The 25,620-nt window shown below is 43.5% G+C and overlaps 1 protein-coding gene across 1 annotated transcript in view; it reads right to left on the bottom strand.

Moving 5' to 3' along the window:
• COL11A1 (collagen type XI alpha 1 chain) overlaps positions 1–25,620 on the bottom strand; it is a 254,149-nt gene that overhangs the window by 204,737 nt on the left and 23,792 nt on the right. Inside the window, exons 2-4 of the mRNA XM_033151495.1 lie at positions 14,853–15,020; positions 5,624–5,837; positions 4,767–4,929 (exon numbers count right to left, since the gene is read on the bottom strand). Of these exons, the coding sequence (XP_033007386.1) occupies positions 4,767–4,929; positions 5,624–5,837; positions 14,853–15,020 (545 nt within the window). The remainder of the gene's footprint in view (positions 1–4,766; positions 4,930–5,623; positions 5,838–14,852; positions 15,021–25,620) is intronic.

Here is a 25,620-nt window from a genome sequence, read left to right as displayed (position 1 = left end):
ATATTAGTTTCACCTTTTAAGTTTTAAGTGGTAGTCTCGTAATCTGGTGAACCGGGTTCACGTCTCTGCTCCTCCACATGCAGCTGCTGGGTGACCTTGGGCTAGTCACACTTCTTTGAAGTCTCTCAGCCCCACTCACCTCACAGGGTGTTTGTTGTGGGGGAGGAAGGGAAAGGAGAATGTTAGCCACTTTGAGACTCCTTCGGGTAGTGATAAAGCGGGATATCAAATCCAAACTCTTCTTCTTCTTACTGAAAGAAATGAACCTTTCCATGATATTCTAATTTTTCGAGTTTCACCTGTATATGCATTCATGCACAAGTCAACTGCGTACAAGTACGGGAATGCCTGTAGTCACACCCTAGATATCTCATGCAGCAGCTAGCCCCAACCCTTGCCATCCACACATAAAGAGTGAACATCAACAGGGAAGAGGCCTTTGTATGTTGAAATGGACGTCCTACATGTGGGTGCCAGGAAGCACGTATTCGTAGCATGACCCCACTCCATGTGCCTGAGTTTGTCAAAATGGGAGCTATATTGCCTGAATAGGGTTGAACTGATGGTCTGCATGTGTGATACAGGCACCACAGTTAAAATATCACAGACAAAGGGGTGAGGAACCTGTGCCCCTCCAGATGTTGTTGGACTACAACTCCCATCAGCCCCAGCCATAATGGTCAACGGTCAGGGATTATGGGAACTGGCAGTCCAACAACATCTGAAGGACCACAAGTTCCCCATCCCTGCATCACATCAAGCTCAAACATTTTGATTGATACAGTTCTCAAATTTCACTGTGATGGGATACCAAGTAATGCTGTTTTTCAACAGCTGTACCACTGCAACCAATCACAGAGATCCAAATTCATTGTCAGATAATGAATTGGATCCCAGACACTTGTGAGCCTTACCAAGGCCCTCCTGTAAGAACCATATAAGGAAGAATGTGGAAACCCGCCGAGATAAATTTCACGAGATCTATCCAGTCTTCCAGTTTCCCTCAAAACTCCTCAGATGTTCCACCTGAGGCAGAACCTCCCAATTCACTTCAAATTTCACTTTGGGAGAGGGGACCCTACAACAGCCAGGGATGTCCAGAACACCACTGAGGATTGCTTGCTAGCCTTTCGTGGCTGTGTCTTATCACCAAAGGACAGTGCTCAAATTTGCCTTGAATTAATGAGGGCAACTTAGAATGTGTGGAATTCATAAGGATGGAGTAACTGTATACTTTCCAGGAATTAATGTGGCTCCAAACCAAAGGATGACACGTTGTTGTTGGTGGTGGTGCATGACTTGTCTCCAGACCCTGTGGTCATCTGCAAGGCATTCCCACACAGCAGGGTTGATTTTGCCAGCTTTCATGTTTGCAGACATCTTTGTAACACAGTGCCAATGGGCCTGGTGCCTGAAGCCAGCTCCCCGTACAGCACGTCCTTGGGGATCTTGCCATCTTCTATTATTATTATTATTATTATTATTATTATTATTATTATTAGCCTTATTAATAACCTCTGTGTGAAGCAAAAAGACTTAACTAAGCACCACCACATCTATTCTTACAGCCTTTCTTTTCAGCTTGGAATATTTTCACTGGCGGATGATATGCTTGTAAAAATCAGATGCCTGAAAACATAAATGTCCTCCAGCAGTCTGTTAAAATAATATTTCTAGGCAATACCTCCTATATAGAGTTCAGTCACCCATATACATTTCTCTAAACAGATGTGTTTCAGTCTTCTGTATAATCCTTCTTCCTGGCTTTTAAATAGTGGAAAAATATACTTCCTTTTGCCAAATCCTCTCTAGTTACTGGAAAGATTTATGAAATAAATAAACTTCAGAAGGCCAGAGTCATAAACAAGAGTTCTTTCAGGGCCACCTTCGCCTCAACTGCAAGGAAGGCTGCAATCCTGCAATCATTTAGAGACATGGGCACTTCTATCTTATACATATTTTCCTAGAAGTCAAGAGCCAGCACACATGTTATAGACATCATGTGAGGACTGCTGGAAATGGCTTCCTTGTGATGATTTAGCCATGCTGTGGCCATAACATGTAATGGGAGCTATCAAGTGACTCTGGTGCCTGGCCCAGAGAATTTCCATACCAATGTGAGGCCTTTTAGTAGGTGACTGACACCAATGTAAAAACACTGCATGCCAGGCACCCAAATGACATGATGGCCCATGCTATATTTTGTTGGCATGTTGGAGACAAATGGTCACACCAGCAATCTCCCTGAGATGTTCGCAATGAGTGTTCTCAGTCTCTATGTGCCACGGATTAAGGCAAAATAAGCTTCCAAGTAATTCAGCTTTGGATCACAGTCTTACAGCCAGCGTGATTTATCTAGAAAAAGAGGTGCCAGAACTCACCATGAATGCCTCCCTTGTTCCCTTATAATGGCAATGGCACCCATCTGAGAGGTGCCAAAACTGAGTTCCAGTGACTTCTGGCTGAAGAAAGGCCCTGCTTAACAGCCCAATCTTAAATTTACTTAGACGTAAACACCAGCTTTGAACATGAAAAACCAACAGAGGGAAAGGAAGCACAAGAGGCCCATGCATATTCCACACGCAAAATGCACCTCCACAGAAGAATATTCTTGGGCCATTTCTACCTCTGCAGTGCATGCAGCACCCTGTAAAGGAAGATACGTAGGCTGAACGTTGGATATGCAAAATAAGCCACAGAGGTGCTGTGCACCCCTCTCCCCCTGTTTGTTCTGAATGTTGAAAGCCAGCTACCAGACACCCCATAGCAACTGCCAAAGAATAGCAGGGAGAGTTCTCATTTTAACCCGATCAAAATCCAGTCAGCTGTGTCATATTGCCAAGAGGCAAGGAGAATTATGCCACACATCATGCACCTGTGAGGTATAAAATGGGTGATAAAATGACTGTCTCCATTTATTGAGTTGGACGGGTGTAAAATACTATCTATATGGAACCTTAAAGTGATTCTCTCTATGGTTAGTTGAGATTGAAAGACATTTCACTTAGAAAGCTCAATCCTCTTTTTTCTGAGATATTTCCTTCCACAAGCTTCCCTCTGTCCTTTGTTTTCAGTATGTGTTCCACATCTCCATTTACCTGGTTGATTAATTAGTAGCAAATGTTTGAGAGAAGCGCCTTTACTGACTGGTAGCCAACCCTATGCAATCTAATCAAAGTGAGTTGCATTGTGTTCAGCGGGACTATGTTCAATGCCAGTCCCAGGTAAGTATATAATGATTAATATATTTTTGAAGGGAGTTAGGGTGGCGCTGTGGTCTAAACCACTGAGCCTCTTGGGCTTACCAAGCAGAAGGTCAGCGGTTCGAATCCCCACAACGGGGATCCCAGCTCCTGCCAACCTAGCAGTTCAAAAACACGTCAAGTGCAAGTAGATAAATAGGTACCGCTCCAGCGGGAAGGTAAACACGTTTCCATGCGCTGCTCTGGTTTTGGTGTTCCGTTGCGCCAGAAGCGGCTTAGTCATGCTGGCCATGTGACCCAGAAAAATTGTCTGCAGACAAACGCCAGATCCCTCGGCCTGTAAAGCGAGATGAGTGCCGCAACCCCAGAGTCTTTCGTGACTGGACTTAACTGTCAGGGGTCCTTTACTTTTACCTTTAGGCTCCTATTAACCTCATGATGGGCTACCAACCACCCTCAAAAAAGAGTGAAATAACTGACATATTGCATATTGATAATTTCCTCCTATCTCACTCTAATAAGAACAAGCAGAAAACGAAGACCCCAAAACAACAGGAAGATTAAATGAAAAGGAATAAATGAAAAAAGAAGTGTAGAATTTTCCAAAATAAAAAGGAAGGTAAAGTCTTTAGGATTCGTGCAAAAGAAAAGTCTTTCTCTAACTGCTCTCTTAGAACTCCTTTTTTATGATATTCCTGCTCCATAGAGATGGAACTTCCAAAACAGCAAGAAGTTAATGAAACCAGAGCTATTTATTTACTTCAACATCTCTTTCCCAAAGCACTGGGATTGGTCAGTCCAGGTAGTATCAGTTTCTCTTATTACAATCTTGACTTATCAATCACAACAGAGTTCTCACTTCTCCCTGCCTTGGTATTTTCCTTATACGGTGAGCTTAGAGATATTAGTTTTGTTTTTCGCATATACTTGCCTGTAGTGATTTTTTTTTAATTTTAAATTTTTTAATTTAATCACCAAGGTGCCACAAAGCTTTGGGGATCTCAACTTTGCCTTGGGCACCATATACAGATTCCACTTCACCTCAGACAAGTCCAGAATCTCTCAGAAGCACCCAGATCCACTGTGCACCCCTAATGAATATCCAGTCTTAGTTGTGGGAATTCTCCAATTAGTAGGAGTGCAAATTCCAGTTACCTTAACAAATTGGTTTTTTAAAAAGATCCTTATGCCTAGGCAACTGTGAAAGAAGACCCTATCAGTTTCTCACAGCAACAGAAACCTTTGAGATTGGTTCAGTAAGAAACAAAGACATGAGCTATTGAGAAAGATATTTTTGGCCAAAACGTGTTGGGCACATTGTATAAATAAAGAACTCGTCCCTTTTGGGGCATCTGTGAGATTAATTTCTCTCTTTTTGCACATCAGCCATGAAAGAAAGCCAAGTGTTCTTTTCAAAGTAAGCTGGCCTTCTAAATGTGATTTCCATAAGCCTTACACTGATATAGTCCTAGACAGCTGAGATGAATGCCTGCAGGTTTCTTCTTTTGCAAGTACTGTGTTCACAAGACAAAATCCGCTGTCATTTGATGGTTGAACACTTACCTCAAAAACTTCCTCATCAAGAATCCTTGTTCCGAAGACTGTGATGCCATTAGTGTCAACAATTGCTCGGTCACTCCTGCCAAGTGGTTTCGTGGTTTTCTTCTTACAGTCCACAATCAGGGTGACGGATTTCTTCTCCACACTAATGGCTACCCGATGCCACCTAGCACAAGAACATAACTGATTTTGGTAAAATAGGAATGATTTTGCTCTCAGAGAATGTTTGCAAATACAGCGGAACCTCTGTTGTCGAACATAATCCATTCCGGAAGGCCGCTTGACTTCCCGAAACATTTGACAACTGAGGCGCAATTGCCAGTTGGCAATTGCAATGGAGAAAATGGAGAAACATGCTTTGGAAGCTGTTTGACTTCTGAGGCACATTCGAAAATGGAAGCATTCACTTCAGGGTTGTCGGCATACAAAAGCCGAAACGTTCAACTTCCAAAGTGTTCGGCAACAGAGGTTCCACTGTACCAACAGTTAAGGGGGAGGGGGAAATGAGTTATTATATTTATTCATAATATTTATTTTCCATCCTACTTAGCAGGTGAGGCCTGCTGAGCTTCACTGTTAATCACCCTACATTCACTGAATGTCTGCATTCAATGGTACCACACACCAAACTCTCCACTGTAGCTGGGAAGACCAGCAGTGGCAGGAAATCTGGCTTACGAGGAAATTTGTTCGCTATTACTGAACTTGCTGTTGAGGAATTCCCGATAAGCTTCCAGTTTTCTGTGGAACACAATTTGAGGAGGGGGGGTGGAATCCTGGTCTGGGTCATCTGGCTGCAGGTATTAGTTCTGCTCCCCATGTTAGATGCCACATCCACCTTCATTTTATTTTTCACTTACTTTCCATCAGCAATGTTGACCGTTCTGAAGAGGGGGTAATCTTCTGGCGCAGGCTTCCCATTTTGATCCTCGTACAGGAAGACAGGCGATCTGCCCACCTCAACACCAACTTGCTGGATGCCTTGTTCGTTGTAGACAGAAAAAAGAAAGGACTGGATCCCTTTTTTAGGTTTCACTGTAAATAGTATTGAAAAGTCTTCAGGGAAGTTTCCACCTGTCGAGAGAAAAATGCAGTGTCACTAATCTTGTGGAGAAGAAACACCCTACATCTTAGGACTGCTTGGTCACATCTCACGCCCAGGCAACACTCTGGCCCTACTCTGTGACCTCCTCAAATGTTTTCGCCTTCTGGGATGTGTCCTTTATATGTGATCACACCTCTTGCTTGCTTTCCTGGATTGAGAGTTACGCATTGGAATTTTGTATGGTTGGAATATAGTCAATTTACAGAGGTAGGAGTCATTGCAGTTGCCCCATCAACTTTTTGCCTCTGGCCCTGCCCTCTGCTGCCATGTGGCCCCCAGAAGATTGTGTACAAGGGAATGATAACCCTGGACTGAAAAAGGCTCCTAGCTCCTGACCAAAGGGAATCAAACTTTCTATTACTTCTCTTTTTAAAAAAGTGCTACAAATTACGGAACGCTTCTTTCTCTTAAAGCATTGCACTTTCCTTCCTATTCATTCCGCTCTACAAGCACTTAATTGTATGGCCACTTCTGAACCTCAATCACGATTTCTTTAAGTGCTGCAAAGGGAGAATAATGAAATCCCAAGTCCCATTAAAACCAATTGGGCTGAGAAACTCATTTAGATGAAGACTCACATGATGAGATTTTACATTGCTTGTTCCTTCTTATTCTGCGATATGATACACGTAACCTGTAACTCCTTTTGTCCTCTATTCAGTTGCAGTTGTTACTGGTTGTTATCTGACAATGCCAATTAACTTTAAAAAGCAATGGGGCCCCAATACCATTCTTGATCTTATTCACATGAAGTCCCCTCAAGTTCAACAGAACTCACCTTTAACCAAGTAGGCTGCAATGAATGTGTGTCACGACAAAATAAAAGGGAGTTACTTGTGAGTAAGCAGGATTAGGACTTGAGTGTTGCTGGGGCGTTGGGGGTGGTCCGCCCTGGGTGCCACCCTGCAGGGGGAGACACTTGGCGTGCCCCCCCCACGACTCCAAAGCCAAGCCCTGCCGCCAGGTAAGAAGCCTCGCTCGGCTTGCTTGCTCACATACTTGGCCAGCGCGCACTTTGCTTCTTCCTTCCTGCTGGACGGAGCTGTGGGCCGAGCCAGGGAGGGGTGCCCAGCAGGAAGGAAGAAGCAAAGCAAGTGCCGGCCGAGCAGGTGAGCAAGCAAGCCAGCCGCTGCCGTGCTGAGCGAGGCTTCTTACCGGGAGGCTGGCGGGGAGCAGTGGCGTCACAATGGGGGGCAGGGGGCGGTGACAAGGTGGCACCCCACCACAGCGGCTCCCTAAAAAAAAACCAACAACTCTGGGGAACCTTCCCGAAAAAGATCAACAACTTTGGGGTCCTTCCCCCTTAAAAAGAAGGCGCAGCTGACTTCCGGCTGGCGACGCCATAGCGGGTGGTCGGGGCTGCTTCGGCTGCGAGGCGCCCGATCCATCCCGGGGGTTAGGAGCCCCGCAACCGCAAAGCGGGGCTCCGGTTGGGGTGCGGGAAGAGCGTCCCGCACCCTGGGCTCCCCGGCTGCGCCCACGGAGGCTCCGAACCCTTCCCTTGCCCCCCCTGTAAAGGGGGAGTGGGGGTGAAGGGACAACGGAGCCGGGCTTACGGGGATATGCCCCAACCGGGATGCAAATGCGGCGACAAAGCCCGCGGTGAGCGTCTTAGTTCTACCTTTGAAGAATGGAGCCAAAGGAACCCGGTGGTCGTGAGTAACTAATTTGACCAGAAATCGAGCTTTTGGAACGATCCGGGGGGAAGGAGAAAGGCAGCCTGCCTTCTTCCCTTCGAGTTAAAGAAGCTAACCAATCTGAGCAACTGCTGCTACAGGACTGCTACAATGTGCTTAAAATTGATACATGAGATTGGCAAACTTTTTTCTTGGGAAGTAAATTAGTGGAAAATATCTCCATTTAAAGTTGCGGTATCTGCGCTCCAGTTTAGGAAAATGGCGATGAACAGAGAGGCAGGAGTAGAAATTTGATACCCACTTCCTCCCCCTCTACCAGTATGCTGGGCTTCGTCCTTGAACTGGTACTGAACTCTGGACTAACGGACGAACAGAGGCTCACTGCTTTGAAGGTGGAACTGCTGTACAGGAAAGTCAAAGTCTTGTGTGGGGGTCTGAAAGAGAACCAATTGCCCACAGAGGAGGCTTTTAAAACTTTTAACACTTTGGAAGAAAGTCTTGCCAAAGAGCTGAGAGGATGTCTGGGAAGATGGAGAGAAATGAGTGAGCTACTTCGGAGAAGAAACTCGCCTTTTGGGGGTGGCAGTCCCAAGGCGACGGTAAGATTTGTTATATCCAGTCCCCGAGGTGTGAGCTCGGGGGCCAGGGACAGAGAATTATGGTTTTTACAAGAAGAAAAGGAATGCTACAAAGAACCGGAGAAGCTGAGAGACGACGAGATGGACATCCTGGAGCTCGTGGCAAGGAGAGTTTTGGACTGTGCCTGGATCTGTGGACGCTTGGAGAGGGAAGCCACAGGGAAATTCAGTGTTGAGGCCACCAGGAGAAGAATAATGGACAGAGGGGGTGTGGGGTGAAACACTAAGTAAAATTTGAGGTAGCCTGTCATGGAATTTTGAAATCGGAGGGTGAATACTGTCAACAATCTTTCTGTTTTATTTTTTGTTTGAATATGAAAGGAGATATTTTGAGTTACTATGTTATTAGCAGCAGTTTAAAGGATAGAAGAGATAGATATGATATAAATGATTGGTGAAGATTTCAATGGAAGAAGAATTATGATGAGATATTATTACGAGAATGCATTGTTAGTTAAATGTTGAATATATAATTGTGTGTAACTATATAATTGAATTTGAATTTCAGGAGAAATGGTTATAAAATAGATTAAGGATATGAACTCGAAGGAGAAAGGGCAGGGGAAGTCAATGGTCAAGATATGGAAATAGAAATTTTCTTTTTAAAGAAAAGATGCAACAAGAAAACTTGACACTGTTTGTATTTGTTTTATCAATGTATTTGTTTTGTATTTGTTTAATTGTAGGTGTGGGTGTGGGTATATGTTGTTATAAGAAAAAGGTCAATAAATTCTTATAAAAAAAAAATAAAAAGAAGGCGCAGCTTTGCCAGCTCCCCGGCAAAGCAGCGTGGGGGGGGGGGGTTGACAAAAAATTCTGCACCGGGTACCACCTGGGCTTGCTACGCCTCTGGAGTGTTGGTCCCACTGATTTTAGTGTGGCTTGGGCAAGCCTAATATTGGTCACAATCATCCATCTTCTGGTAACCTAGAACACTGAAATGCACTCTATGTGGGACTACTCTTGAAGACGGTCAAGAGGCTGCCACAATTTTGCATGGTGCAACTTATCAGAATCATAGAACACCAAATCTGCAGAAGCTGCACTGACTACCTATATGCTACCAAGCCCAATTCAAGATGTTTGTGTTAAATTATACAACCCAAAATATATGGGGACCCATATAGTTGAAGGAGTATTCAGAGGTCATATTCCTTGTTTGGCCAAACTGCGAGAGGCAGTGAAGGATAGGCGTGCCTGGCGTGCTCTGGTCCATGGGGTCACGAAGAGTCGGACACAACTGAACGACTGAACAACAACATTCCTTGTCTTTGCATGTGTGACAGATGCATGTGTGCCCATATGATTTGTGTGTGTGTGTGTGTGTGTGTGTGTGTGTGTGTGTGTGTGTTTGTAGGAGAGTGAAAGTGGTGTGTGGGTGCTTATGGAAGGTTGTGAGATCAAGTTTCTGTGTATGCCTGGTGTACACCTTTGGTTATCTAGATGTTTCTGAACTCCAACTCCCACCACCTCCAGGCAAGTATGGCCAATAACCAGGAATAATGTGAACTGTAGTTCAGCAACATCTGGAGGGCCAGATGTTCCCCATAGCTGGGTTATGCATTTGAGCATAAAGTCCTGCAATTATTTATTGCTAAGCAGCAAACTGGCTTGACTGCTTAACATAAAAAACAAAACAAAAACAAATTAAGCTGCATATGGTAAAAGATGGAAAAACATAGCATGGTGTAAAAACAAATTACCTTGCTGGTTTCCTTTCTGCCCAAAATTCCAGCCTACCATGTTAATTTTGAATCCTATTTCCATCTTCCATAACATTAAGCTAAGTGTCATTTGCAAATTTGATAAGCATCCCCTCTACACCATGGGAGTCAGGGGACCTGTGGATGAATGATGAAATAGCTGTGGAGAGAGCCATTCCTGTTTTAAACACTCGAAGCCCTTAGTGCATCTAGAGGAAAAGAAGGAGGAAAGCGAGTTCATTTTTAAAAGCCCAAATTAGAACCGCTTAGCATCCCGGTGGGATGGGCTCCAACGCAATTTGCATTTGAGCGATATAAAACTGCTGGGGCTGAATCGCAAAGTGGCTTTGTGGAGCTTAAACAACATTAGATGCTCTACAGGTTTCAAATTGCTTAAGCTCCTTAAAACCGCTGTAAGTGAGAGAGGGTTTAAACAGATTATGCTCACGGAAGGTTTTGAAATATTCCAAGCCATTTGAATCTGTCTCTAACCTTGGATACAATTCTGGAAATTGGACTTGCAAAACCTTTCAGAAAGAAAGGCAAATTTAAGGGCAGAAGCTGCAGGAGGCGGGAATGGCTTGCTTGGTGAATTGAGGCCACCGTTTCAAAAACCTATGGATTTCTTTCTAACTCTATTTGCATTTCACCTGTTTATTTGTGAGGCGTAATTGTAATTATTTATTAATGCATACATTTTCTCCATTTTGATTTGTTTTGTTTATTTTATTTTATTTTAAAAAAACCAACCCACCAAACCAACCAACAGCCTAACTTTATAGACCATAACATGGCCATTTGTGAGCTACCCCAATATGGAAGCACTTCAATCACAGAAGTTATATGAAAGTTCCTGTTAGTTGGAAGGAATTTATTTCAGGACTCCTCAAGGCTTAAAAGGGCTGCCAACCTCTGACTTATTCAAAATGAGAATGAAAGTCGGGTATTGTGTGTAGGGCTTGCAGGAAGTTGGCCCTTATCAACTGTAAGCTGTAGGATTTTATAATTTGTATGGGGGTCCAGAACCATTTCCATTATATGTGGTACATCAGCGCCCTCTCCTCCTTCCCCTAAATATTTGTTGCTGTTTTTCTGTTTCTATGGGTTTTGCCCCTCCTCATTTCATTCACCCACCCACCCCTTTCCCCCATCCAGTTCTCCAAACCACCCCTTCTTTCCCTTACAGCTCACCCCACAAAAACCCTTACAGCTTCTCCAACCCCCACCTCTTTACACCAACATTTCCCCCCCAAACTTAGGTTCCCAGATGTTGTTGGACTACAACTCCCATCTCCCCCCAGACAGCTTAGGCAGCAGCCACGGATGATAGGAGTTGTAGTCCAACAACATCTCGGGACCCAAGTTTGGAGAACACAGCTTTACACCATCCGCACATTAAGTGACAACAAAGAAACAAATGTGCATTGTATTGGAAGCACTTTCTGTTGACACGCACAACAATACGTGTGCAAGCTATTTTGTTCTCAGCTGAAAATGGATATGCTCAGCGTCCTACCTTTTGGCACGAGGGACGGCAAAAAGGAAGAAAAAGCTCAGACCTGCACGAATGAGGGCCAGATGGACGGAGAGCTTCAGACTTGAAAGGAACTGAACACCTGCCTTGTCTGAACTGTTAATCTAATCTAAAGGATATGCTGAGAATGTTTAAGGCAGGTGGCGCTAATTCATCTAGTCTGGGCATGTGCTTTCAGGCTGCTAGAACAAACTGCAGATAGAAAACCCTGTGGGAAGGTCATGGACAGAGGTTTTGAAGCGTTCTCCCAAATTGGGCAGTGGATAGCATTATCTTTACTAGAGTGAGTTAAAAAAAAAAAAATCCTCCCAGCTGCTTACTGTAGAAGAGGAGGAGTAGGAGGAGTTTAGATTTGATATCCCGCTTTATCACTACCCGAAGGAGTCTCAAAGCAGCTAAGATTCTCCTTTCCCTTCCTCCCCCACAACAAACACTCTGTGAGGTGAGTGGGGCTGAGAGACCTCAAAGAAGTGTGACTAGGTTTGGGTGACATGACAAGCCACTGTTTGTTTGTTTTTTCTTAAGGAAGAAAACTCTTCCAAACCCTTCCTCACAGCCACACCAGAGTAGGACAGGGGGTAGTCACAAGACCTGGGGAAGACTAGGCTCAGTCCCATAACAATAAACCATGGCTTGTCATGTTTTAGTTTACCTTGGGTATTAATATTATTTTGCCCTCCACTTCCTTGTAGCTATTATTTTGCCTGCCATAAGGCTATCCTGTACTGGAGTTTAGTGCTCTCCAGTCACATAATTATTTTTAAAGGTAGAATAATTCATTCAGGTAACAGGGGAAGTAAACTCATTGACAAACTTAAAGTGATAATGCTGTGTCCACAGACCGTTTTGTGCTCAGTTCATTAAAGCATTCACATTCTCTCCACTTCTTTTGTTCAAGTGGAGAACTATGAATGTGTGTGTGTGTGTGTGTGTTCTCTTTTCCTCCGCTGTTCAAATGGTCCCCCCCCTAATTCTTCACCTGCATTCCCAGAGAGAAAAGCACTTGAGGCCATCTGGGGGGCAGAAATGTTAGTTCCTCAGCTTAGTTCTAACACTAGAAATCCTACAAATGTCACAAAAGAAGAAAGGGCGGGGAGAGAGGAAGACAGAGCCAAAGGCTATTTTAATTGAGGTAACTGCCAGCAAACAGCATAATGAGCGTGTTTACTCTGGCAACCAAAACACACACACACACACACAAACCCCAAAATGAGCAGCTTCCATATCACTGCCAAACCTACCAACTATATTACAGTGCCATTCTGATAAAATAAAAACCACCAGCAGCAGCCTAACTGCAAGTTAACACAGGACTTATTTCCCCTCAAGGGAATGTCTGTTCTTCACTCTCCAGCCCTGGCTTTGGCAGAGGGCATTTTATTCTCTGCTAACAGCTTCTAAAAGGCAACGGTCCAATGACCATTCAAGAGCTTTCAATGGCAAGGTCACTGTGATTTAAGACTGAGTGACAGCTCCGCTCTACCACCCATTCTTATTTGTGTAAGCGAGCCTTTTCTCAAAAAAAGAGAGAGAGAAGCTCTCTAGCTAGGGCATTAGGTGGCAGGAAAACCCTGATAAAGCAAGGGGGCTCTTAAATACTGTGGAAGAGTGACCCTGAAGAGAGTGCCATTGTTCCCGAGTGACTCAGAGCTCGTTTTCAAGGGCAGCTGCTGCGCAGGCCGGCCGAGAGGTGCTGCTTCCTCAGGAGGAGACGGCTGTCAGGTGGCCAGCACTGAGCGAGAAACTCTGCTCGCATAGGGCCAGGAAGGTTGACTGCTTAAATCCCATTGGAATGAATGGGATTTCAGTAGCAACCACCATGTAGGACCACAGCCACTAAGTTGTAAATTCCAGCGTGTTCAATCTCGTTTTTCTTCTCCTCAGGCTCGCCACCTGCTCCTTATTTCAAGACTAATAGTTCCTTCTTTAAAAATACAAAAAGTTAATACTATCTCTGTACTTCAGGCAGATATACTTACTGGTCTGGTTACCACTGACAAGGTGACCCTCTGTGTCACAAAAGCTTATCCCCTAACCTCCAACATTTCTCTGATGAAAATTGGAAAAAAGGTAAAGGTAAAGGACCCCTGGATGGTTAAGTCCAGTCAAAGGCAACTATGGGGTTGTGGCGCTCATCTTGCTTCAGGCTGAGGGAGCCGGCGTTTGTCCACAGACAGCTTTCTGGGTCATGTGGCCAGCAGGACTAAACCAGTTCTGGCACAAAGGAACACCATGACGTAAGCCAGAGCACACGGAAACACTGTTTACCTTCCTGCCACAGTGGTACCTATTTATTTACTTGCACTGGTGTGCTCTGGAACTGCTAGGTTGGCAGAAACCAGGACACAGCAACAGGAGCTCACCCCGTTCCAGGGATTTGAACCACCGACCTTCTGATTGGCAACCCCCAAAGGCTCTGTGTTTAGACCACTGCGCCACCTGCATCTGATGAAAATAGGGACATCCTATCCATACCCTCCAACATTTCTCTGATGAAAATATGGATGTCCAGTTCTATTTTTCTAGAAAAGGAGGTGCCAGAACTTACCATGAACACTACCATTGTTCTCTTAGAATGGCAATGGCGCCCTTTGTGGCCCTCCATATACTATTGGACTACAGCTGTCATCATCCCTGATCACTAGCCATGCTTGCTGGTGCAGATTGGTCTTGAAGCTCAGTAACATCTGGGAAACTATGTGTTCCTTACTCCTGACATCATATCCTAGTCCATAATCTGAAATCAGTACAATCCTATAGATATCTATCCCAGAAGAAGCCACAGTGAAACCACTGGTGCTTAAGAATAGAGTCTAAACCAGTTTTCCAGTTCCGTTACAATGGGGAAACTATGATTTAATTAAAAAATCCAGAAGCCTTCTTTTGCAAAGGGAAGGGGTGGTGGTTCTAATTTACATTATTTGTTTCTAAATTGTCTGCAATCTACAACGTAATTTGTCATGGTGCCTGGATAGCTTTACCAGAAAGAAAATGAACCTTCAACATCATCACTTCCTGCGATGCTTTAATGTACTTCCTAAGGAGGGGTTGGGAACTTTTTCATGGTAAAATGTAGCTACACAAGCCCCTCTATCTGGCCTTTGGGACTCTCCCCAGGCTACACATCAGACCTGCATGCTCCTTGAGCGCTTTCATTTGGCAGGAAGCTGCCATTAAACTCTGATAATGCTTCTTGTTTTCCTGAATTGAGGCTGGACAGGGGGTGAATTAGTCTACTGTACGAAGGTCAAATTCACATTTGGCCCCTGAAAAGCTCTCCAGAAGGGAATGTGGCCCTCAGTTTGAAAAGAAGTTTCCCACCCCTGTTCTGAAGCGTTGATTAAATAAATGAAATCGTAACCATAGTTTTGGGATGTCATAAGCTTAAAGACAAAGCCAAGAGCCTGTAAAAACATAAAAGATTAACTTCGCCCAAAAATAAATATTGCAACTCACAAACAGCTCCCCTCACCTGGGTACAATTGTTTGGTTGGAGCACTGAGTTGTGCATTTTTTGAAACTCTGTAGGCAACATCTGATCCTTTGGAATTCCTTCTGTTTATGCAAATTCCTGCTGTTTTTGATATTCCTTCCGGTGAATTGTGAAACTCTAATGCTTTGAGCACGTCGACTGGTTCAGCTGAAAAACAAAGAGAGAGAAAAATAACTATTCACACTCCTTCCAAAATATTGCATTTGCTAACTTCTTAGAAACTGAACTGATGTATTCAGGAGCATGTTCAGGGATTGAACACCCTTTTGGGTCGGTCCCGGTCCCCCCCCCAAAAAAGCTCTGGTGGTACAAATCCTATTAGCAAATGTCCAACAGGTCCAACAGCCCCTGAGTTCCCTTGCTTGTGCTATCAGAACTTAGGATCTCATGAAATAAGACTAGTCAAAGTCATGACAAATGCAGGAGGCTAGTATCCCTCCAATCCACTAATCTCCAACCTCTCTTTTTCTCCAGAAATGGATGCAGCAGAAGGAAGGTTATCACGAAATCAAATACAGTGGTACCTCTGGTTACAAACGGGATCCGTTCCGGAGCTCCCTTCGCAACCTGAAAGGTCAGCAATTTGAAGCGCCGCATCTGCGCGATGCGATTTGGCCCTTCTGCGCATGCGCGTGATGTCATTTTGCGCCAATTGCTGAACCCGGAAGTAACCCGTTCCGTGACGAACGCAACCTGAAGCAATCGTAACCAGAGGTACCACTGTATGGGGTTAGGAAGATATGACTGTGCATACTCCAAACTGATATGGCAGAGTTGGCTGGAAGAGGGAGGAAGTCGAAGGCAAGAACAATGGAAAGAAAGAAGGAAGGAGTAATCAAAGGGTGACAAAGGTCCCCTGGATTTAAGAAATCTCTCTTATTTTAAAGGGGAAGGTCTTTAATCCAAACTATCATACAGTCCTCCACCTTTAAAGCATTTTTGCTTAGATCTCATGAGAAAGATGTCTTGTGATGTACCACAAACTTTGCATTTGTCAGGGTGCCATGAAGCAGGAGCTGTGTGGAATCTGTGCCTCAAAGAGGTGAAGTCAAAGAGACAAATTTACCTCCACCGCAAACTTTAGCAGATTTTAGACCAAAAGCATTCCATGGGAGAACAGAGAAAGCAACAGGGAGGAACTAAGGCACTCCTAAGATGGGCAAATTGCCATATGGATGCAACACTGCAGAACTGCTCAGATTTGGAAGCTGCACTCCTGGCCCTGGGCAACAACACAGGTTGTGCTGCCACCACAAGACAGTCAACACTTACAAATTGTTGGGCAAGGAGCATGCATGACTAGCGCCATCTTTTGTACGGCGACTACAATTTATTTATTTATTATTTATTTATTAAATTTACACACTATCCTTCATCAGAACATCACAGGCCAGTTTACAGTATAAAAACACAAAAACACATAACATCTAACCACCACCACCCGACACACATTATTCAATTAGCCAAAGGCCTGGGAGAAGAGGAATGTTTTTTTACTGATGCCTAAAGATATGTAGAGAAGGCTCCCGGTGAGCCTCCCTGGGGAAAGCATTCCGTGAGTGGGGAGCCAATGCATAAAGGGTCCATTCTCATGTTGCCAACCTCCAGACCTCTCGTGGAGGAGGCACACGAAAAAGGGCCTCAGATGATGATTGCAGGGTCCAAGTTGCTTCATATGAGGAGATTCAATCCTTGAGGTATTGTCTACAAGAGGAAGCAACCAGGTGGTCACTGAATCCTGTCCACCAATTTCACTGAAGTTCTTGCTGTAAAAGCTGACCCTATCACAGTCCAGAGAATACCTCATAGGAAAATCATAGGCAACTGAATACAAAAACCTTTTTAAAAAAATAAATGAATACATAAGAAGGTAAAGGTAAAGGGACCCCTGACCATTGGGGCCAGTCGTGTCCAACTCTAGGGTTGCAGCGCTCATCTTGTGTTACTGGCCGAGGGAGCCGGTGTACAGCTTCCGGGTCATGTGGCCAGCATGACTAAGCCACTTCTGGCAAACCAGAGCATTGCACGGAAGTGCCGTTTACCTTCCCGCCGGAGCAGTACCTATTTATCTACTTGCACTTTGTGCTTTCGAACTGCTAGGTTGGCAGGAGCAGGGACCGAGCAACAGGAGTTCACCCCATTGCAGTGATTCGAACCACCGACCTTCTGATCAGCAAGCCCTAGGCTCTGTTGTTTAACCCATAGTGCCACCCACATCCCATACATAAGAGGGTAGTCTTACTTAAATAATTCAGCATCCAAATATACTAGCAGCAATTGTGGATTCAATACTTCCAAACCTCTGTATTTATAATTCATGTAGCTTGCAGAAAGATCAAGATATATATAAGGTATACAGTGATACCTTGGTTCTCAAACTTAATCCATTCTGGGAATCTGTTCGACTCCCCAAACCATTTGAAAACTAAGGCACAGCTTCCAATTGGCTGCAGGCTACTTCCGGGTTTGTGGCATTCGGGAGCCGATTTGTTCGACAACTAAGCCATTCGAGAACCAAGGTTACCACTGTACAGTATAAGGATTTCTTAACCTGAAAAGTAACGCTAAAATATTAACAAGGAGGAAGACAAGTAGCCATAGATTTGTCTTTGAACAGATGCAATGATGGCTAACATTACAGCATCCTTGACTATTGGCCATGCCAGCCAACATTTAGAGGGTACCACATCAGCACAGAAACCTGGCACAGAAGAAATCAAACTGAGAAGAGGATGACCTACAACAACCAGGAACCCAACTTTGGTAAACCACAGAAAGAAGTTTATACAGAAAAGATTTACTCAGTGAAGAAGAGGAAACTTTAAACAAGTTACGTAGCATGCTTTCAGTTTGATCAAAAGTTGGATTTAATTCAGCAGTCCACCCTTCTGCTCACCACCCTTTCCAAAATGATAGTTTTATTATGCTTTGTCAAGGTTTTCTCTCTAGCTGGAAACTGAGGGCAAGTCATGGATTATCTCACCGCTGCACTGAGCAAAATCCCTCCAAATGTAATCAGGAGGGAAGGGGTGATTTCTGGCAAGAAATTGGTGCATTTCCTCATCAGAATCCAGAGCACATTCTGAATAAAGACACAGCTGCTTTTTCTTCAAAATGTAAGTAGATAGGAAAACCAGAAGCGGCCTGCACGTAGACAGTATTCTTCAACCTTGGGTCCCCAGATGTCATTGGACTACAACTCCCAACATCTTGGACTAAGCTGGCTGGGGATGATGGAAGCTGTAGTCCAACAATGGCTGGGGACCCAAATTTGAAGAACACTGAGGGGAAATAGTAAGCCAGTAAACAGTAAGCCACTGGAACTTGAAAGATAGGGTTCTCTTGGTCTTTCCCTGGTCTGCCACAACTTAAGATGTTTGAGGGTTTTTTCCTGGTTGCAGAAACATATGCATAAACCACGGGTTGGCCTGTGCACCCGCATTTGTCACTCACCAACATTAAGCACCAAACTACATGCCACAATAAAGCCCACTGTTAAAAATGCATGCTGGAATCAGCTACTTTCAGCTCAGTGGCAGAGCACATGCAGAAGGTCCTAGCTGTGATCCAGGTAGGATTGAGGAAGAGGAAGATGACGAAGATGAAGACGAAGAAGAGGAGGAGGAGGAGGAGGAGTTTGGACTTGATATCCCGCCTTTCACTCCCCTTAAGGAGTCTCAAAGCGGCTAACAATCTCCTTTCCCTTCCTCCCCCACAACAAACACTCTGTGAGGTGAGTGAGGCTGAGAGACTTCAAAGAAGTGTGACTAGCCCAAGGTCACCCAGCAGCTGCATGTGTAAGAGTGGGGAATCGAACCCAGTTCACCAGATTATGAGTCCACCGCTCTTAACCACTACACCATGCTGGCAGAAAGACCCATATCTGACACCATGGAGAGCTCCTGCGGCTTGTGAGCATAGACAACTGGTGCAATATATGTTCTGACCACCTGGCTCCTGAATGACTGTATAAATGTGCAACATTTGCTAAAGAGGACTCTGAATATATATAATTTTAGAACTTTAAGGTTAGTGTATCCTATCTAAGGTTGGATGTATCTGCCAATTTTGGTTTCTACCAGTTTCTCATTTTTTCCAAGCTTAAATTCTGCTTGCCCCATTATCATGCCAGTTTGACATTTTGGTAACAAAGAGAATACTTTCACACACATTGCATACAGGAAGCTCAACTGGTACAGCATGAGACCCCTTAATCTCAGGGTCATGGGTTCAAGCCCCACATTGAGCAAAAGTTTCCTACACTGCAGGGGGTTGAATAAGATGAACCTTGTGGCCCCTATAACTCTACAATTCTATCATTCTCCTAATATATGCATTTTTGCATACACGATTTTGACTATAGTTCACAGCTTACAAGCAATTCTTTCCAATGCACTGTATGTCAGTATGCTATTTCCCCTAATATACACATTTTTTGCTTGAACTTTTCTCTAATATACACATTTTGTACCCCCCCTTTTAAAACCAAAGAAGTGTACCTCAAAATTCTAAGAAGGACAAATTTCAAAGCACAACTGTGTTTCTATTAGCATATTGGTTCAAGAAGTGAAAATTCCCTGCACCCCTATCCTATCTCCCACCCACCAGTTATTTATAAGCTCTTAGAAGAAAGCAGGTGGCAGCAAATCCTATAACCATACTTAAGTCCTTTCTGTACCCAGTACTCATCACAACCAGCTTCTCTCACAACAAAAGGAGGTATCAGCTTGGGTCCCATGGCAAACTCAAGAGTTTAAGAGGTATCAGCTTAGGACCCTCGTTCCTAAGGGACCACCTCTCCTGGTATGTCCCATGTAGGACCTTAAGGTCCTCAAATAATAATCTTTTGGAGGTCCGGAGCAACAAAGATGCTAGGTTGGCCTCAACTAGGGCCAGGGCCTTCTCAGTATTGGCCCCGACTTGGTGGAACAGTTATCACAAGAGACCAGGGCCCTGCGGGATTTGGCATCTTTCCGCAGGGCCTGCAAGACGGAGCTGTTCCACCTGGCCTTTGGGTTGGTTTCTGTTTGATATTTATGCTTCATTCTTTTATTGGTGGGTTATTTGAAAATGAGACTGCAGTTTTAATATTGAATTTTAAATTTGTATTTTAATCTGCTATTTTAAATTGATTGTGTTTATGTTTTTGCTGTGATTTTAATAAGTGTTAGCCGCCCTGAGCCCGGTTCTTGCCTGGGAAGGGCAGGGTATAAATAAAAATTTATTATTATTATTATTAAAGTATCAGGATAAAATAATGCAAAAGTGGCCAAAGAAAGGAACACTTACACATCTCATTTGCATTCTGCTGTCTCCCCAAGATACTCAGAGCGAGTACAAAGGTTTAACCAATTTTATCCCCAGAGCAACCCTGTGGAGTAGACTAGGCTTAGAGAAAGTGGCAAACCCAATGCCATCCAGGGAAATTCATGGCTGAGTGGGAATCTGAAGACAAATTTTTCTAGCTAAATTCCAGCAGTCCATTGGTTATTTGGCTTTCATTTCTGTAAACAGGTACTGAAAATTGTCCCTGCAGCACCCCCTGCATAAGAAGATTTAATTGATTGATTGATTAATACTGGCTTAGGGGGATTATAGTATTTTTACAAGGAATATGCATGTACATTAACCAGGGGTAACATTTTTATGGATTCTTAATCTGGAGACTGGATTAGGAAATTCTCAAGAGACATTCCAGCTTTATGATGCTATGACTGTGTTTATAAAAACCAGGCTCTGTAGCTCTGATCCCTTTAGATATATTGCATCTAACCAACATTCAAACCAACCAAGTTGACCACTGGCTAAATAACGTTGCATAAAATTAAGTGAGGCCTTATCCTAGGCAGGACATAGAAACCTTATTATTTATACATCAACATTCATTTGCTGCAGATATGGGGAAGCAATGGCCCTCCAGATGTTGTTGAACTCCAACTCCTATCAGCCCAGTCAGCATAGCCAATGATAGAGTTGCAGGTAATAGAATCATAGTATCATAAAATATAGAATCAATGCCGACATCTCAACTAGATCATATAGGACTGATGGCCATCCAGCCTCTGCTTAAAAACCTCCAGTGAAGGAGAGCCTACAACTTCCTGAGGGAGTCCATTCACTACTGAACAACTCTCACCATCAGAAAGTTCTTCTTGATGTTTAGTCAGAATCTCCTTTCTTGGAGCTTGAAGCCATTGGTTTGAGTCTTAGCCTCCAGAGCAGGAGAAAACAAGCTTGCTCCATCTTCCATGTGACAATTGTAAATATATTTGAAGATGGCTATCACATCTCCTCTCAGTCTCCCCTTTGCCAGTCAAAACATACCCAACTCCCTCAACAATTCCTCATAAGGCTTGGTTTCTAGATCCTTGATCACCTTGGTCTGCTGGAGGACCACACATTCCCCATCCCAGTTTTAGTGACTTGCTTTATTCCCTCAGCAGAGATGTCAAGCACCAGTGAAGTGAGAGGCTGGAGGGACACTCCACACAACCGAATTCAGGTGGCAATGAATATGGAAAGTATTATTTTTCATCACCGGTAATGGTTGTGTGAATCATCATGACTCGTGTTCCTACTTGCTTGCAACTACAAAGGTCTGTGGAGTATAAATATATGTTCTATGTTGCATAGATCCTGATGGCTTATCTGTACCTAAATATATGCCCTATATGTTTTGATCAAAGACAAACTCTTTCACACCACATCCACTGTGGCAAATGAAATTTAGTATTGACATAGCAGTATATCAACCAAAAAGTCACAGTTCCTTAACATAGCAAGTACTGCAGTGTAACAGGGACACTGGTAATCGGACAAACTAATGCAATCAGCTCCATGTCTGAATGCAGCCTAAGTATGCAAGCATACAAATAAATTAGCACTTTTTTGTTCTCTTTTCTGGCCAGAAGCCATGATTTTTTGAGGGGAGGGGTAGCCTCCTTATGAGATAGCATTCCCATACCTCACTCCTGTCAGTGGCCCATTTGTGACTTCATTCATGTTGAAATTCACCACCTGAGCTCACTAGAAGGGGATAATAATAATAATAATAATAATAATAATAATAATAATCTGCTCCTACAATAGAACAATCCTAGGCAAGTTTACTCAAAATTAAGTTTATGTTGCCATAAAGAAAACAACCAGAACTAAATGGCAAGCAGTTTTCTGAGCACCAGCTCACTGTAGCAAACAAAGAAATGATCACTTTTCTCTTTTGCCTTCCAACTATACTAAATGCAGTTGTAAAACTTCAAGCGAGGCTCAGACAGGTTGTTTTCTTCGTACACTTTTAAAAGACATCATCATTTGCCCTAAGCTTGAATTAAAACAGAGCAAACAACTGTTTAGAATCCTAACACTTCATAAAATAGTTGAAAAGAGTACAAATGCTTTTTCTCTCTTAGCTTAGATCTGATATCAAAATTACTATGCATTTTTCTCTCCCCTCCCTCCTTTTCCATTCTAGCATTTCATAAATCTGCATGTCCTCTGTCAGGAACACAGGGCAGCAAACCTGGAATTATTCAGCGCAGCACAGAGTATAAGCCAGCCTGAAGGCTGATATCAAAAGCTGCTGAATTTGTGGCCAAACCTCATATTGCCTTGTGAATGTTCTAAAGACACATGTTCCATGTTTTCCCTATCTGTCAATAGATTTTTATGAAGTTCCTTCCATCTGGAAATAAAAAAAAATTCAGAAACAAACAAACACAAAAAACCCATAAAGTAACTTGGAAGGTTTTGCACGATTCCCAATGAAAAGTTGAGTAACGGAGGGCAAGTTTTCCTGAAAGACGATTTGGGCAGCTCTATCCATCTTCCCCGTGCAGTATGGAGCTGTGGGGAATATGGTGTGTATTCTGCTGTGTGTACACTCTGCTGTGTATTCTCAGTTCACGCAAGTTCAGTTGCTGAGGCCCATTGAGGAAGGGTTGTTGGAAATGTAAGGGGGAAAGGGCACCTTTCATCATATGTGGTGGAATTGTAAAAAGATAAAAGAATTCTGGGAAATGATAGATAATGAACTTTTAAAAAATGTTTAAAATAACATTTGATAAAAGACCAGAAGCCTTTCTCCTATGAATTATAGGTGCAGATATACCAAAATATTTGAAAAGACTATTCATGTATGCAACCACGGAAGCAAAATTGCTGCTTGCCCAGCAGTGGAAAGAGGAGAAAATGCCAACAAAAGTGGACTGGCAGACGAAATTATTAGAATATGTAGAGATGGCAAGATTAACAGGGAAAATCAGAAATCAGGAGGATCAAAGCTTCAAAAGGGAATGGGACAAATATAGACACTGTAATCATTTGAATTATTTGGCAGGCTTTCAATAACTTGCAATGTTACAAAGACTTTGGATATTTTGGAGGACCATAATGTGGAAGAATTATAATATGCAGTTAATTTAGATATATAAAGGACCCATGGAGGGGAGAAGGGAAGTCCTAAGATTTGGAAGAACCTTGTTTGAATTTGAAATTGAAATGTGGTACATATGAAATTTATTTTGTAAAATTAATAAAAAATATTTCCAAAAAAGAGAAAGAGGAAGGGTCGTAGTTCAGTGGTAGAGCATCCACTTCGCATGAAGGCCCAGGCACAATCCTGGCATATCCAGTTGGAGCTGAAAAAATACCCCCGTCTTGAAACTCTGCCGCCAGTCAGAGACACCAGTACTGAGATAAATGGACCAGTGGTCTGATGTGGTGTAAGGCAGTTCCCTATGTGCCCATGCACACCGTCAAGCTAAGGCTGGGGAGACCTCTCCCTGAATTCTCATTTAATTCAAATTAGATCATTTCCAAAGAGGAGATGCAATTTCAGGAGGGTGTACGATGAAACCGTTGGCTTCATTTCAGGATAGAGTAAGCATTACCACCACCACAGGCAATTGTGGGGGGATGGAGACTGGTGACCAGAAGTCTCTGCCACCACAGCGTTTTTAAAGTCTGTGCAGAATGAATTTAAGAAGATTGGACAAGCTGGAACGTGTACAGAGGACGGTGGTCAAGATGATCAAGGATCTGAAAACCAAGGCTTTTGAGGAACAGGTGTGGGAGTTGGGTATGTTTTGACTGGTAAAAGAAGAGACTGGGTGGCGATGTGATTGTTGTTGTTCAGTCGTTCAGTCGTGTCCGACTCTTCGTGACCCCATGGACCAGAGCACGCCAGGCACGCCTATCCTTCACTGCCTCTCGTAGTTTGGCCAAACTCATGTTAGTAGCTTCGAGAACACTGTCCAACCATCTCATCCTCTGCCGTCCCCTTCTCCTTGTGCCCTCCATCTTTCCTAGCATCAGGGTCTTTTCTAGGGAGTCTTCTCTTCTCATGAGGTGGCCAAAGTACTGGAGCCTCAACTTCAGGATCTGCCCTTCTAGTGAGCTTTCAGGGCTGATTTCTTTGAGAATGGATAGGTTTGATCTTCTTGCAGTCCATGGGACTCTCAAGAGTCTCCTCCAGCACCATAATTCAAAAGCATCAATTCTTCGGCGATCAGCCTTCTTTATGGTCCAGCTCTCACTTCCGTACATTACTACTGGGAAGACCATAGCTTTAACTATACGGACCTTTGTCGGCAAGGTGATGTCTTTGCTTTTTAAGATGCTGTCTAGGTTTGTCATTGCTTTTCTCCCAAGAAGCAGGCGGTGATAGCCATCTTCAAATATCTTTAAAAGTGACACACGGAAGATGGAGCAAGCTTGTTTTCCCCTGCTCTGGAGGGTAGGACTCAAACCAATGGCTTCAAGATACAAGAAAGGAGATTCCGACTAAACATCAAGAAGAACTTTCTGACAGTGAGAGTTGTTTGAAAGTGAAAGAGACTCCGTCGGGAGGTTATAGACTCTCCTTCACTGCAGGTTTTTTTAAGCAGAGGTTGGATGGTCATCAGTCCTATATGATCTAGTTGAGATTCTGGCATTGCAGGGGACCATGCTAGATGACCCTCAGGGTCCTTTCCAACTCTACAATTCTTTGATTATATGAAAGTGTAAAAAGAAGAAAAAGAGCTTCTGCTGCCATGCCAACACCCATCTACACAAATTCTCACCTTGCCTTTGAAAGCTGATGAAACATCCCTCCTCGTCCCATTTTCCACCTGCCAATGTGTGGCAAATTGGAGGCAAGAGGGGATATTTTGGGTCAGCCCTACTTCAACCATTCTTCAAAATCCTCTGCACTATGTTATGATTCCATGTGCTCTAGCAGAAAGGCTGCCCACAGGTAGAAACCACCACCACCGCACTTTTAGTTGATTTTAATCATCTGTTACTTTTTTCTACCAGAGTCCACAGGCATAAAAACAGAGGAGGCACCACCACAAATCAAACAGATGAATTAAAAAAAACAAACCAAGAGGCAATGCATCAAAGGAATGTTGGGAGATAGAAAAGATTTAATATGAAATCTCAAACGCCCAGACTACATCACCACTAAGAATTAACAGAATACTGATTGTGCCAAAAAGTCAAGGCATTATGATCTATGTCCAACACTCTCTTCCTCTCTCATATACATATATGCTGAAAACTCGGCCCTCCAGATGTTTTAGGGCTACAATTCCCATCACCGCTGACCACTGGTCCTGTTAGCTAGGGATGATGGGAGCTGTAGTCCCAAAACAACCAAGTTTGGGAATGCCTGATCAACACATTTTAAGCATCAACATTAAACCATCAGAATCACACTAAGGCAGTCATCAAATCACTGAATGCAGAGTGTGTATACCTATGCTCA

The sequence above is a fragment of the Lacerta agilis genome, chromosome 6 (assembly GCF_009819535.1).
Source record: "Lacerta agilis isolate rLacAgi1 chromosome 6, rLacAgi1.pri, whole genome shotgun sequence".
Lineage (NCBI taxonomy): Eukaryota > Metazoa > Chordata > Lepidosauria > Squamata > Lacertidae > Lacerta > Lacerta agilis.
The sequence above is the reverse complement of the archived record's forward strand: the minus strand, read 5'-3'. Positions and strand labels throughout refer to the sequence as shown.